General features: G+C 42.3%; 1 protein-coding gene across 3 annotated transcripts; it reads left to right on the forward strand.

Moving 5' to 3' along the window:
• Positions 1 to 5,043: 5,043 nt before the first annotated feature.
• Positions 5,044 to 15,548, forward strand: LOC118938407 (gastrula zinc finger protein XlCGF57.1-like). Of its 3 annotated transcripts, XM_036942267.1 has the most exons (3): positions 5,044 to 5,688; positions 10,730 to 10,831; positions 14,934 to 15,548. In XM_036942267.1, the coding sequence occupies exons 1-3, from the start codon at positions 5,379 to 5,381 to the stop codon at positions 15,437 to 15,439; spliced, it is 918 nt and encodes a 305-aa protein (XP_036798162.1). In that variant the 5' UTR covers positions 5,044 to 5,378; the 3' UTR covers positions 15,440 to 15,548. The 3 variants fall into 3 exon arrangements, with proteins under 3 accessions (XP_036798162.1, XP_036798161.1, XP_036798163.1); XM_036942266.1 differs by lacking the exon at positions 14,934 to 15,548 and having other exon boundaries at positions 5,047 to 5,688; positions 10,730 to 12,248; XM_036942268.1 differs by lacking the exon at positions 10,730 to 10,831 and having other exon boundaries at positions 5,050 to 5,688.

Raw genomic sequence — 15,548 nt, forward strand, 5'->3', positions numbered from 1 at the left:
ATATACAGGGGGTACCGGTACAGAGTCAATGTGGAGGCTATATACAGGGGGTACCGGGACAGAGTCAATGTGGAGGCTATATACAGGGGATACCGGGACAGAGTCAATGTGGAGGCTATATACAGGGGATACCGGGACAGAGTCAATGTGGAGGCTATATACAGGGGGTACCGGGACAGAGTCAATGTGGAGGCTATATACAGGGGGTACCGGGACAGAGTCAATGTGGAGGCTATATACAGGGGGTACCGGGACAGAGGCTATATACAGGGGGTACCGGTACAGAGTCAATGTGGAGGCTATATACAGGGGATACCGGTACAGAGTCAATGTGGAGACTATATACAGGGGGTACCGGGACAGAGTCAATGTGGAGGCTATATACAGGGGGTACCGGGACAGAGGCTATATACAGGGGGTACCGGTACAGAGTCAATGTGGAGGCTATATACAGGGGGTACCGGGACAGAGTCAATGTGGAGGCTATATACAGGGGGTACCGGGACAGAGTCAATGTGGAGGCTATATACAGGGGGTACCGGGACAGAGTCAATGTGGAGGCTATATACAGGGTATTACGGTACAGAGTCAGTGTGGAGGCTCTATACAGGGGATACCGGGACAGAGTCAATGTGGAGGCTATATACAGGGGATACCGGGACAGAGTCAATGTGGAGGCTATATACAGGGGGTACCAGTACAGAGTCAATGTGGAGGCTATATACAGGGGGTACCGGGACAGAGTCAATGTGGAGGCTATATACAGGGGGGTAACAGTACAGAGTCAATGTGTAGACTATATACAGGGGGTACCGGGACAGAGTCAATGTGGAGGCTATACACAGGGGCAGGCAATGTGCAGGGGCACCGGTTAGTTGAGGTAATTGAGGTAATATGTACATGTAGGTAGAGTTATTAAAGTGACTATGCATCGATAATAACAGAGTTGCAGCAGTGTAAAAGGGGGCCAATGCAAATAGTCTGGGTAGTCATTTGATTAGATGTTCAGGAGTCTTATGGCTTGAGGGTAGAAACGGTTTAAAAGCCTCTTGGACCTAGACTTGCAGCTCCGGTACTGCTTGCTGTGCGGTTGCAGAGAGAGCAGTCTATGACTAGGGTGGCTGGAGTCTTTGAACATTTTTAGGGCCTTCCCCTGACACCGCCTGGTATATAAGTCCTGGATGGCTGGAAGCTTGGTCCCAGTGATGTACTGCGCCGTACGCACTACCCTCTGTAGTGCCTTGCGGTTGGAGGTCGAGCAGTTGCCATACCAGGCAGTGATGCAACCCGTAAGGATGTTCAATGGTACAGTTGTAGAACCTTTTGAGGATCTGAGGACCCATGCCAAATCTTTTCAGTCTCCTGAGGGGGAATAGGTTTGGTTGTGCCCTCTGTTAGTGTGTTGGTGATGTGGACGCCAAGGAACCTGAAGCTCTCAACCTGCTCCACTAAATCCCTGTCGATGAGAACGGGGGCATGCTCGGTCCTCTTTTTCCTGTAGTCCACAATCATCTCCTTTGTCTTGATCACGTTAAGGGAGAGGTTGTTGTCCTTGCACCACACCGTCAGGTCTCTGACCCCCTCCCTGTAGGCTGTCTCGTCGTTGTCGATGATCAGGCTGTTGTGTCATCGGCAAACTTAATGATGGTGTTGATGGTGGGGTTGTGCCTGGCAGTGCAGTCATGAGTGAACAGGTAGTACAGGAGAGCACGCACCTCTGATGGGCACCCATTTGAGGACCAGCGTGGAGGATGTGTTGTTACCTACCCTCACCACCTGGGGGCGGCCCGTCACGAAGTCCAGGATCCAGTTGCAGAGGGAGATGTTTAGTCCTAGGGTCCTTATTGATGAGCTTTGAGGGCACTATGGTTTTGAATGCTGAGCTGCAGTCAATGAATAGCAATCTCACATAGTTGTTCCTTTTGTTCAGGTATGAAAGGGCAGTGTGGAGTGCAATAGAGATTGCATGGGGCGGTATGCAAATCGCCGTGGGTCTAGGGTTTCTTGGATAATGGTGATGATGTGAGCCATGACCAGCCTTTCAAAGTGCTATGGGTCGGTAGTCATTTAGGACGGTTACCTTAGTGTTCTTGGGCACAGGGACTATGGTGGTCTGCTTGGAACATGTTGGTATTACAGACTCAGTCAGGGACTGGTTGAAAATGTCAGTGAAGACACTTGCCAGTTGGTCAGCGTATGCTTAGTGTACACGTCCTGGTAACCCGTCTAGCCCTGCGGCCTTGTGAATGTTGACCTGTTTAAAAGTCTTACTCACATCGGCTGCGGAGAGCATAATCACACAGTCGTCTGGAACAGCTGATGCTCTCATGCATGTTTCAGTGTTGTTTGCCTCGAAGCGAGCATTGAAGTTATTTAGCTCATCGTGCCACTGGGCAGCTCTCGGCTGTGCTTCTCTTTGTAGTCTGTGATAGTTTGCAAGCCCTGCCACATCTGACGAGCATCGCAGCAGGTGTAATACGATTTGATCTTAGTCCTGTATTGATGCTTTGCCTGTTTGATGGTTCATCAGAGAGCATAACAAGATTTTTTATAAGCTTCCGGGTTAGAGTCCTGCACCTTGAAAGCGGCACCTCAGTGCGAATGTTGCCTGTTGGGGTATGTACGGACAGTCACTGTGGGGACGACGTCATCGATGCACTTATTGATGAAGCCAGTGACTGATGTGGTGTACTCCTCAATGCCATCAGAAGAATTTTGGAATATATTCCAGTCTGTGCTAGCAAAACAGTCCTGTAGCTTAGCATCGGCTTCAGAAGCATCTTTCTTATTGGTCGAGTCACTGGTGCTTCCTGCTTTAGTTTTCGCTTGTAAGCAGGAATCAGGAGGATCGAATTATGGTCAGATTTGCCAAATGGAGGGCGAGGGAGAGCTTTGTACGTGTCGCTTTGTTTGGAGTAAAGGTGGACTAGAGTTTTTTTCCCCCCCTCTGGTTCCACATTTAACATGCTGGTAGAAATGAGGTAAAACGGATTTGAGTTTCCCTGCATTAAAGTCCCCGGCCACTAGGAGCGCCGCCTCTGGATGAGCGTTTTTCTGTTTGCTTATGGCCTTATACAGCTCATTGAGTGGGGTCTTAGTGCCATCATCGGTTTGTGGTGGTAAATAGACAGCTATGAAGAATATGTTAAAACTCTCTCGGTAGATAGTGGAGTCTATAGCTTATCATGAGATACTCTACCTCAGGCGAGCAAACCTTGAGACTTCCTTAGATATTGTGCACCCAGCTGTTGTTTACAAATATACACAGATCGCCACCCCTTGTCTTAATAGAGGCTGCTGTTTTATCCTGCCGATACAGTGTATCCCGCCAGCTGTATGTTATTCATATCGTCGTTCAGTCACGACTCTGTGAAACATAAGATATTACAGTTTTTAATATCCTGTTGGTAGGACATTGATTATATACATAAACATCTATGTACTTACAGAAATGAACTCTTCTGAGTGGCTGAAAGGATGGATGGCTGGAAGGTAGACGACACAACGTGTCAGTCAGAACATCAGGAGAGCTCTTCTGAGTGGGTGAAAGGATGGATGGCTGGAAGGTGTATAACACAACGTGTCAGTCAGAACATCAGGAGAGATTTTCCAGGTTAGAACAGAAACTGGAATAATAACAGGCACTTGTAAACAATTGGCTTCCACACACCTCAGTGGTTAATATTCACTGTAACATAAACATCTGTTGGGTTGGTAGAAAGAAGTACTGAGTAGGTCCAAACTGCTCCTACACGGTGTCACAGTACTGAGTAGCTCCAAACTGCTCCTACACGGTGTAACAGTACTGAGTAGGTCCAAACTGCTCCTACACGGTGTAACAGTACTGAGTAGGTCCAAACTGCTCCTACACGGTGTCACAGTACTGAGTAGCTCCAAACTGCTCCTACACGGTGTAACAGTACTGAATAGGTCCAAACTGCTCCTACACGGTGTAACAGTACTGAGTAGGTCCAAACTGCTCCTACATGGTGTAACAGTACTGAGTAGCTCCAAACTGCTCCTACACGGTGTAACAGTACTGAATAGGTCCAAACTGCTCCTACACGGTGTAACAGTACTGAATAGGTCCAAACTGCTCCTACACGGTGTAACAGTACTGAGTAGGTCCAAACTGCTCCTACATGGTGTAACAGTACTGAGTAGGTCCAAACTGCTCCTACATGGTGTAACAGTACTGAGTAGGTCCAAACTGCTCCTACACGGTGTAACAGTACTGAGTAGGTCCAAACTGCTCCTACACGGTGTAACAGTACTGAGTAGGTCCAAACTGCTCCTACACGGTGTAACAGTACTGAGTAGGTCCAAACTGCTCCTACACGGTGTAACAGTACTGAGTAGGTCCAAACTGCTCCTACACGGTGTCACAGTACTGAGCTGTGTTCAGTATGGAAAAGTACTAGAACGGTCAATTAAATATTAACGGTGCTGTACTGAGCGACTAGTTGAAAAACAGGGAGGGAGTTGTGGGTTCAAAATGGACCACTGCCTTTAAACGGCATTACTCATTACCCAGAGAAAACTAACCAATGAGGTGGGTCTTTCCACATTCTACCAACCCAACAGATGTTTCTACTATTGTGAATATTAACCAATGATGTGGGTCTTTCCACATCCTACAGACCCAACAGATGTTTCTACAACAGGGAATATTAACCAATGAGGTGGGTCGTTCCACATTCTACCAACCCGATGTTTCTACTACAGTGAATATTAACCAATGAGGTGGGTCATTCCACATTCTACCAACCCAACAGATGTTTCTACAACAGGGAATATTAACCAATGAGGTGGGTCGTTCCACATTCTACCAACCCAACAGATGTTTCTACTACAGTGAATATTAACCAATGAGGTGGTTCTTTCCACATTATACAAACCTGACGTTTCTACTACAGTGAATATTAACCAATGAGGTGGGTCGTTTCACATTCTACCAACCCAACAGATGTTTCTACAGTGAGTATTAACCAAAATGGAAATGTCCCTTGACTGTGTTACCCTCCCACCCAGCAGGTGGCGATGTGCCTGTTTCAGGGCAATGCTGCCGGTGTGACGTATAATCTAATGGACGGGACGCTTCTTCAAACAACAACAGCGAGTTATTCACCTCCGTAGCTTTCGAGCACCTCGGTATCTTACTAGACAACATAGACGATAAAATTGCAGATCTTTAAATGCTTTCGTTGTAAATTAGCCACTGTGTTTTAAACACACTTGTCGTATCTATTAGCTAGTTACACCATTGAATGTAATATTTACGTTGTTGTTAGCTAGCTAGCTAGCTGGGTAAATTAGAAGTAGTTCTAGTCTTGTCACTAACTAACTAACTAGCTAGCTGTCTAGCTAACATCCCAACCATGAGCTCACCAAACGACTCCCCACCTTCTGAAGAGGGGGTCTGCTGGACGGAGAAAGAAGCTCTGGGGCTGAACATTGTCGTGAAAGAGGAGAAGGAAGAAGAGGATGTCACAGTAAAAACAGAGGTTGAGGCTGTTACAGTGAAAGAAGAAGAGAAAGAGGTTAAATTGACACAAGATGAAGACGCGTTCAGAGTGAAAGAGGAGGAGGATGTCACAGTAAAAGAAGAGGAGGAGGATGCCGTTTTTGGATTGGGGGAGGTGACTGTCACATTGGAAGAAGAGGAGAAAGGAGATCTGATTAACAACAGTGAGTAATATCTTAAATACAGGGAAGACGAGACAAGGAAGGATACTTTTTTTAATCTAATTTTGATCTGGATGAAATGTAATTTAAAAAAATAATTACCACATGTTATTTAAAATCCGATGGAGTTAGTTTTGTGCCAACAGAAATAAGGGGTTAAATGTGTGCCGAAAAAAACAAAAAATATTTCCTGATCTGTTATATCTGCTAGATCTAGGACAGACACTTCAAAACCTGATTCCTAATTAATCAACATTTTGACTGTCTTTTTTGCCATTTATGAGTGTGTTACTAAAATGCGTTTCTATGGGCTATAGAAGTAGCCTAAAGGGATCCTACAATTCTAAATCTAATGGCTAAATGATCAATGGCATCACCATCTTAAAACACTTCCATATGTTAGCTCAGTCTAAAAACACCAACATTCCCCATTTTGGAAATTATGGAAAATTGATCATTTCTGTCAAACACTAACACTGTTTCTTTTCTTAACCTATTGTAACAGAAGTTAATGTTTTAAATTCCCCCAAAATAAGCAGATATTAAAAAAATTGTACACATTTTGTGGTCAAAATGTGTGTTTACAAATATGTTTTTCATGTTTTGAACAGTTAGATACATTTCACTCCATGTTTTTCATTCAAAGTTGTGAGTGTCTGTGAAATTAGCATTTGAACTAATCTGACGACCTAAAATAGCCACTTATAAGGAACGCTGTGGACTCTGGAACTCAACTTCGTTATAGACAATGGAACGCTGTGGACTCTGGAACTCAACTCCGTTATAGACAATGGAACGCTGTGGACTCTGGAACTCAACTCCGTTATAGACAATGGAACGCTGTGGACTCTGGAACTCAACTCCGTTATAGACAATGGAACGCTGTGGACTCTGGAACTCAACTCCGTTATAGACAATGGAACGCTGTGGACTCTGGAACTCAACTCCGTTATAGACAATGGAACGCTGTGGACTCTGGAACTCAACTCCGTTATAGACAATGGAACGCTGTGGACTCTGGAACTCAACTCCGTTATAGACAATGGAACGCTGTGGACTCTGGAACTCAACTCCGTTATAGACAATGGAACGCTGTGGACTCTGGAACTCAACTCCGTTATAGACAATGGAACGCTGTGGACTCTGGAACTCAACTCCGTTATAGACAATGGAACGCTGTGGACTCTGGAACTCAACTCCGTTATAGACAATGGAACGCTGTGGACTCTGGAACTCAACTCCGTTATGGACAATGGAACGCTGTGGACTCTGGAACTCAACTCCGTTATAGACAATGGAACGCTGTGGACTCTGGAACTCAACTCCGTTATAGACAATGGAACGCTGTGGACTCTGGAACTCAACTCCGTTATAGACAATGGAACGCTGTGGACTCTGGAACTCAACTCCGTTATAGACAATGGAACGCTGTGGACTCTGGAACTCAACTCCGTTATAGACAATGGAACGCTGTGGACTCTGGAACTCAACTCCGTTATAGACAATGGAACGCTTTGGACTCTGGAACTCAACTCCGTTATAGACAATGGAACGCTGTGGACTCTGGAACTCAACTCCGCTATAGACAATGGAACGCTGTGGACTCTGGAACTCAACTCCGTTATGGACAATGGAACATTATGGACTATCAACTCTGGAAGCTTAAGATGTATTTACATATTAACCCTCTTTTTATGTTATAATGGTTGTTACTCTCCCCGGGGCCAACTGTGTTGTGTCTCCACATCTATATTTGTACATACAGTACCAATAGAAAGTCTGTACCCTTCTTGAATTTATTTTCTTCTGTTTATTCAAATTCTACAGCTCAACGGCAGAGTCATGTCCTAAGTGTAAAACGAACAGTGACTCCATGATTCAGGCCTTCTGGGATTGCTATGAAGTCCAAACATTATATTGTTAGATTAAAGGAGTAACTATGTTTGGCTTGAAACATTCTTCCCCACCTCAAGTTCAACTGTCAGAGTCAGTTGGAACGCATAGCAAAGTCCTATAAAATCCACACCAAACCATAGTCCTATAATATCCTCACCAAACCATAGTCCTATAATATCCACACCAAACCATAGTCTTATAATATCCACACCAAACCATAGTCCTATAATATCCTCACCAAACCATAGTCCTATAATATCCACACCAAACCATAGTCCTATAATATCCACACCAAACCATAGTCCTATAATATCCATACCAAACCATAGTCCTATAATATCCTCACCAAACCATAGTCCTATAATATCCACACCAAACCATAGTCCTATAATATCCACACCAAACCATAGTCCTATAATATCCACACCAAACCACAGTCCTATAATATCCTCACCAAACCATAGTCCTATAATATCCACACCAAACCATAGTCCTATAATATCCACACCAAACCATAGTCCTATAATATCCTCACCAAACCATAGTCCTATAATATCCACACCAAACCATAGTCCTATAATATCCACACCAAACCATAGTCCTATAATATCCTCACCAAACCATAGTCCTATAATATCCACACCAAACCACAGCTAAGCCCTATAATATCCACACCAAACCATAGTCCTATAATATCCACACCAAACCACAGCTAAGCCCTATAATATCCACACCAAACCATAGATAAGCCCTATAATAACCAAACCATAGCCCTATAATATCCACACCAAACCACAGCTAAGCCCTATAATATCCACACCAAACCATAGTCCTATAATATCCACACCAAACCATAGTCCTATAATATCCACACCAAACCATAGTCCTATAATATCCTCACCAAACCATAGTCCTATAATATCCACACCAAACCATAGTCCTATAATATCCACACCAAACCATAACTAAGCCCTATAATATCCACACCAAACCATAGATAAGCCCTATAATAACCAAACCATAGTCCTATAATATCCACACCAAACCATAGTCCTATAATATCCTCACCAAACCATAGTCCTATAATATCCACACCAAACCATAGTCCTATAATATCCACACCAAACCATAACTAAGCCCTATAATATCCACACCAAACCATAGATAAGCCCTATAATAACCAAACCATAGCCCTATAATATCCACACCAAACCACAGCTAAGCCCTATAATATCCACACCAAACCATAGTCCTATAATATCCTCACCAAACCATAGTCCTATAATATCCACACCAAACCATAGTCCTATAATATCCTCACCAAACCATAGTCCTATAATATCCACACCAAACCATAGTCCTATAATATCCACACCAAACCATAACTAAGCCCTATAATATCCACACCAAACCATAGATAAGCCCTATAATAACCAAACCATAGTCCTATAATATCCACACCAAACCATAGTCCTATAATATCCACACCAAACCATAGTCCTATAATATCCTCACCAAACCATAGTCCTATAATATCCACACCAAACCATAGTCCTATAATATCCTCACCAAACCATAGTCCTATAATATCCACACCAAACCATAGTCCTATAATATCCACACCAAACCATAGTCCTATAATATCCACACCAAACCATAGTCCTATAATATCCACACCAAACCATAGTCCTATAATATCCACACCAAACTATAGTCCTATAATATCCACACCAAACCATAGTCCTATAATATCCACACCAAACCATAGTCCTATAATATCCACACCAAACCATAGTCCTATAATATCCACACCAAACCATAGTCCTATAATATCCACACCAAACCTAAACAAAAGTTTCTAAACTTTATTATGGTAATATCAAATGTAGACCTGAGTCAAGTCATTGTTTATGGGGAAAATATAAACAGGTTATTATATTGCAGCATTAAATTAAGTTTAGCATCTCACACTTTTTCCATTTCATGGTTTGAGTGTGAGTAACCCTATAGGCATACTGGTAATTATATTATGTTGCAGAAAACACAACAGTAACTTAATTTTGCCATAGAAAAGAGAATTAAACAAAACACTTGTTGCATACCATTCTAGCCCCATCTTAACCCCTCATCTACCATTCTAGCCCCATCTTAGCCCCTTATCTACCATTCTAGCCCCATCTTAACCCATTATGTATCATTCTACCCCAATATTAGTCCCTTATGTACCATTCTAGCCCCATCTTAACTTAACCCCTTATGTACCATTCTAGCCCCATCTTAACCCCTTATCTACCATTCTAGCCCCATCTTAACCCCTTATGTACCATTCTAGCCCCATATTAGCCCCTCATGTACCGTTCTAGACCCATCTTAACCCCTTATCTACCATTCTAGCCCCATCTTAACCCTGTATGTACCATTCTAGCCCCATCTTAACCCCTTATGTACCATTCTAGCCCCATATTAGCCCCTTATGTACCGTTCTAGACCCATCTTAACCCCTTATCTACCATTCTAGCCCCATCTTAACCCCTTATGTACCATTCTAACCCAATATTAGCCCCTTATGTACCATTCTAGACCCATCTTAACTTAACCCCTTATGTACCATTCTAGTAGCCAGCCAACAATTGGCCACTAGATTATACAATATGTTTTTTTTCCAGTGGAGATTAGTTGATGCATTTCCTGGCAGGGCTGTGGAACAGTGGATGTGTAGGGATAATTCAAATGGAACTGTTATTAACCAATCGGCATCCAGGATCCAAACGTAAAGTTGAATAATGAGGGATCTAGGTCATCAAATCAGGTTTTATTTGTCACAGGTACCGAATACAACAGGAACACAACCAGCCCTTAACCGACAAGGCAGTTTTAAGAAAAATAAGTGTTAAGTAGCAAATAGATGAATAAAAACAAATAATTAAAGAGCAGCAGTAGACTGTGACAGAAACATTATGTACAAACTAAGTTACAAATAATGTGACAGAACACACACAAATACACAATTGGTTAAGAGCCTGTAAAACGCAGCCATCTCCTCCTGCGCCACTATATTTTACAACAGGGTAATGGATTAAACCTCATAGGAAGAGCAGGAGATTTCATTCAGGTCTCTCTGTTTAACTAAATACTCTGTCTTTGGCAGGAGAGAGACCAGACTCTCGCTCTGAGAGACGAAAGAAGAGTCCTTCAGGTGAACCAGACCCAGAGACGCCCAAACCAGTGAGACGACACCACTGCTCCCAGTGTAATTTGAGTTTTAAGTGGTTATGGAAGCTGAAACAGCATGAGAGGACACACACAGGAGAGAAGCCACACCACTGCTCCCAGTGTGGAAAGAGTTTTACCCTGTTAGGGAACCTGAAAAAGCATAAAGGAATACACACAGGAGAAAAGCCTTTCCAATGTTCCCAGTGTGGAAAGAGATTTTCACGATCACAGCACCTAAAATCACATGAGAGGACACACACAGGGGAGAAGCCACACCACTGCTCCCAGTGTGGAAAGAGTTTTACCCAGTTGGGGAGCCTGAAAAAGCATAAAGGAATACACACAGGAGAAAAACCTTTCCAATGTTCCCAGTGTGGAAAGAAATTTTCAGGATTGCATCACCTAAAATCACACGAGAGGACACACACAGGGGAGAAGCCACACCATTGTGCCCTGTGTGGAAAGGATTTTACCCAGTTAGGGAACCTAAAAAAACATCAGATGAAACACACAGGAGAAAAGCCTTTCCAATGTTCCCAGTGTGGGAAAAGATTTTCACGGTCACAGGAACTAAAATCACATGAGATGACACACACTGGGGAGAAACCACACCACTGCTCCCAGTGTGGGAAAAGTTTTACCCAGTTAGGGACCCTGAACAAACATAAGAGAATACACTCAGGAGAAAAGCCTTACCACTGCTCCCAGTGTGGAAAGAGTTTTACCCAGTTAGGGAACCTGAACAACCATAATGTAATACACACAGAAGAAAAGCCGTTCCAATGTTCCCACTGTGGAAAGAGATTTTCACGATCACAGGACCTAAAATCACACGAAAGGACACACACGGGGGAGAAGCCACACCACTGCACCCATTGTGGAATGCGTTTTACCCAGTTAGGAAGCCTGAACAAACATAAGAAGAGAATACACTCTGGAGAGAAATCTTAACATACTTTCCTGGACAGAGGACCTGAAATCACATGACAGAATAGAGAGGCTGTGTACTGACGTATGTTTTTTTTATTTTTATTAAATGTTAATATGAAAAATATGATTTTGGATATTTTAAAATTACAATTATTAAATAGATTAGTAGAATGTGCATTTCTTGATTTTTAACCTAGAAATGTTATGAATTTAGTAAGAAGCATTTTATCAAAGCAACATATCTTTTAATATAAATCTCAATATCTAGTGAACGTTCATTATATACATCTACATGATGTATTGTTACACCATGTAGGAGCAGTATAGACCTAGTCTGTTCATTATATACATCTGTGTATTGTTACTTGTAGGAGCAGTATAGGCCTAGATGCTTATTTTGAAATATTGTGATATTTTCTGTTTATTTGACTGAATTAATCAGAAATTGCCTAAATACAGATGTGTAGTAGATGTAAAGTTTGTTTTCAATTGTCACTCATAAAAATATTTCACTAATCAATCAACACATGCTTCTCCTTATTCATCTCATATATAATATTGTTAGCTTCCATTGGTTCCATTATCCAAAAGTGTTCCATTGGTTCCATTATCCAAAAGTGTTCCATTGGTTCCATTATCCAAAAGTGCTCCATTGGTTCCATTATCCAAAAGTGTTCCATTGGTTCCATTATCCAAAAGTGTTCCATTGGTTCCATTATCCAAAAGTGTTCCATTGGTTCCATTATCCAAAAGTGTTCCATTGGTTCCATTATCCAAAAGTTGAGAAGAATATATCCAGCTCAAGTATTTCTAAGTATTTGACATGAACAATACACTACCGTTCAAAAGTTTGGGGTCAATTTGAAAGGTCCTTGTTTTGGAAAGAAAAGCACATTTTTTTTGTCTACAACCCTATCCACATCGACGGGACAGCAGTGGAGAAGGTGAAAGGTTTTAAGTTCCTCTGTGTTCATATCACCGACTAACTGAAATGGTCCACCCACACAGACAGTGTGGTGAAGAGGGTGCAACAGTGCCTCTTCAAACTCAGGAGGCTGAAAATAATGTGGCTTGTCACCCAAAACCCTCACAAGCTTTTACAGGTGCACATTTGAGAGCATCCTGTCGGGCCGTTTCACCGCCTGGTACGGCAACTTGCACAGCCCACAACCGCAATGCTCTCCAGAGGGTGGTGCGGTCTGCACAACGCATCACCGGGGGCAAACTACCTGCCCTACAGGACACCTACAGCACCCAATGTCACAGGAAAGGAAAATAGATCATCAAGGACATTAACCACTTGAGCCACTGCCTGTTCACCCCGCTTCCATCCAGAAGACGAGGTCAGTACAGGTGCATCAAAGCTGGGACAGAGAGATTGAAAAACAGCTTCTATCTACAGACTTGATATCATTGGCCACTATAATAAATGGAACACTAGTCACTTTAATAATGCCACTCTAAGAATGTTTACGTATCTACGCATTACTCATCTTAATTGTATATAATGTATACTGTATCCTTCATCGAGAGCAGCACCAGCTGAGGGCACGACAAAACCTTTTCCCCCTCAGGAGACTGAAAAGATTTGCCAATGGGTCCCCAGATCCTCAAAAAGTTCTACAGCTGCCTCATCGAGAGCATGTATGTATTTATTTATTTTAATGTAGGAATTGTAAAAACGACACTATGTAGGCTAATAATGGACTGAGCGAGCCTAACGTTTGAACCAGAACCTGGACTTACAGGAGATGTTGAATATGGAGATTCTCCTTTTTCGAGCTTAATAATGTCAAAATACATTCTGGACTTTTATTAACAAAGAATGGAGCTTCGCTGAAAGACTATGATCATTACTGCTGTCCCGGTATGTACTCTCGCCCCCCCCCAAAAAATGTTTTAATAAAAAGTTGGTATTCTAATCTAGTCAACGTTAGCAGTAGCTGGTAGTCTAGTTAGCAGTAGCTAGTAGTCTAGTCAACGTTAGCGGTAGCTGGTAGTCTAGTTAGCGGTAGCTAGTAGTCTAGTCAACGTTAGCAGTAGCTGGTAGTCTAGTTAGCGGTAGCTAGTAGTCTAGTCAACGTTAGCGGTAGCTGGTAGTCTAGTTAGCAGTAGCTAGTAGTCTAGTCAACGTTAGCGGTAGCTGGTAGTCTAGTTAGCAGTAGCTAGTAGTCTAGTCAACGTTAGCGGTAGCTAGTAGTCTAGTCAACGTTAGCGGTAGCTGGTAGTCTAGTTAGCGGTAGCTGGTAGTCTAGTTAGCGGTAGCTGGTAGTCTAGTCAACGTTAGCGGTAGCTGGTGGTCTAGTCAACTTTAGCAGTAGCTAGTAGTCTAGTCAAGGATGCATCAGTTCAATATTGAAACACAACATTTTGTTACATAGCAACTGAACGAAAGGAAACTTTGAATTTGTAGGTTTAAAATACCCCTCTCGTGTCCAGGGTTGACCTAATTTTAAGAAATTCCATTGGTTAGTGGATCTAAAGTCTAAGATCTTTGATAGACTGAAGAATTTGGAACATGATATAAATCACTGCCTCCTGGTTAGGTTAGCGTAATGCTAACTTGTGCCATGTTATCTGATGGGACCAGATACAATTTAGCGTTCTGTCACATGCAAGTCAATCAACTATTTTAATGTTGAGCAGGAGAACCTGTTTAAATGTAAATGTTTGCTTATTGTTAGTGGTGTTCGACTGTTCGCAAGTATGGCCCCTGTGAATTTGTTCGTCTTCATGGATAACCATGATATTATCTATTATCATAGAGCTCTGCTCAGCCTGTAAACATGACATTATCTATTATTATAGAGCTCTGCTCAGCCTGTAAACATGACATTATCTATTATTATAGAGCTCTGTTCAGCCTGTAAACATGACATTATCTATTATTATAGAGCTCTGTTCAGCCTGTAACCATGACATTATATATTATTATAGAGCTCTGCTCAGCCTGTATACATGACATTATCTATTATTATAGAGCTCTGTTCAGCCTGTAAACAAGACATTCATGAGAGCAGGATTAGATTTGCATCTCTACATCATTAAATCTCACCAAGTTTATTTTGTATTATGAAATGTTGTGAAGACTGATCTCTGGCTATTGTGGGATATAGTCTGGATTCAACCTTTTTGGATTAGACCGTTTTATCATGTGGAGGTTTCCTTCAGTTCTCTGTTTAATTAAATGATATGTTTGTCTCTGGTAGGGGAGAGACCAGACCCTCACTCTGACAGCAGGAAGAGTCCTTCAGGGGAACCAGACCCTCACTCTGACAGCAGGAAGAGTCCTTCAGGGGAACCAGACCGAGAGATGCCCAAACCAACAGGACGACACCACTGTTCCCACTGTGGAAATCATTTTACTCATTTACGGAGTCTGAAAATGCACAAGAGAATACATACAGGAGAAAAGCCTTACCAATGTTCCCATTGTGAAAAGAGTTTTATCTATCGAGGGAGCCTGAAAATGCATGAGAGAATACACACAGGAGAAAAGCCTTACCAATGTTCCCAGTGTGAAAGGAGTTTTACCCGATCATGGAACCTGAAAAAGCATGAGAGGACACACACAGGAGAAAAGTCTTTCCAACATACTAACACACAGGAGGAGAAGACATACCACTGCTCTCATTGTGGAAAGACATTTTCCCAGTCAGAGGACCTGAAATCACACGAGAGAATAGAGAGGCTGTGTTCTGACTTGTGTTTTTGATTTTAAAATGTGTTTTTATGACCATTAAATGAAATGGCATGCATTAAAGTTATTTTTTTTAAATAGACCTACTTGAGAAATTAAATAAAATGTGTTATGTTAAAATGTG

The sequence above is a fragment of the Oncorhynchus mykiss genome, chromosome 13, assembly GCF_013265735.2.
Source record: "Oncorhynchus mykiss isolate Arlee chromosome 13, USDA_OmykA_1.1, whole genome shotgun sequence".
NCBI lineage: Eukaryota > Metazoa > Chordata > Actinopteri > Salmoniformes > Salmonidae > Oncorhynchus > Oncorhynchus mykiss.

Coding starts and splice junctions, on each gene's coding strand:
- LOC118938407 (XM_036942266.1), top strand. CDS start 5,379: ATGAGCTCACCAAACGACTCCCCACCTTCTGAAGAGGGGGTCTGCTGG. Junction 5,689..10,729: donor AGGAGATCTGATTAACAACA/GTGAGTAATATC, acceptor TGTCTTTGGCAG/GAGAGAGACCAGACTCTCGC.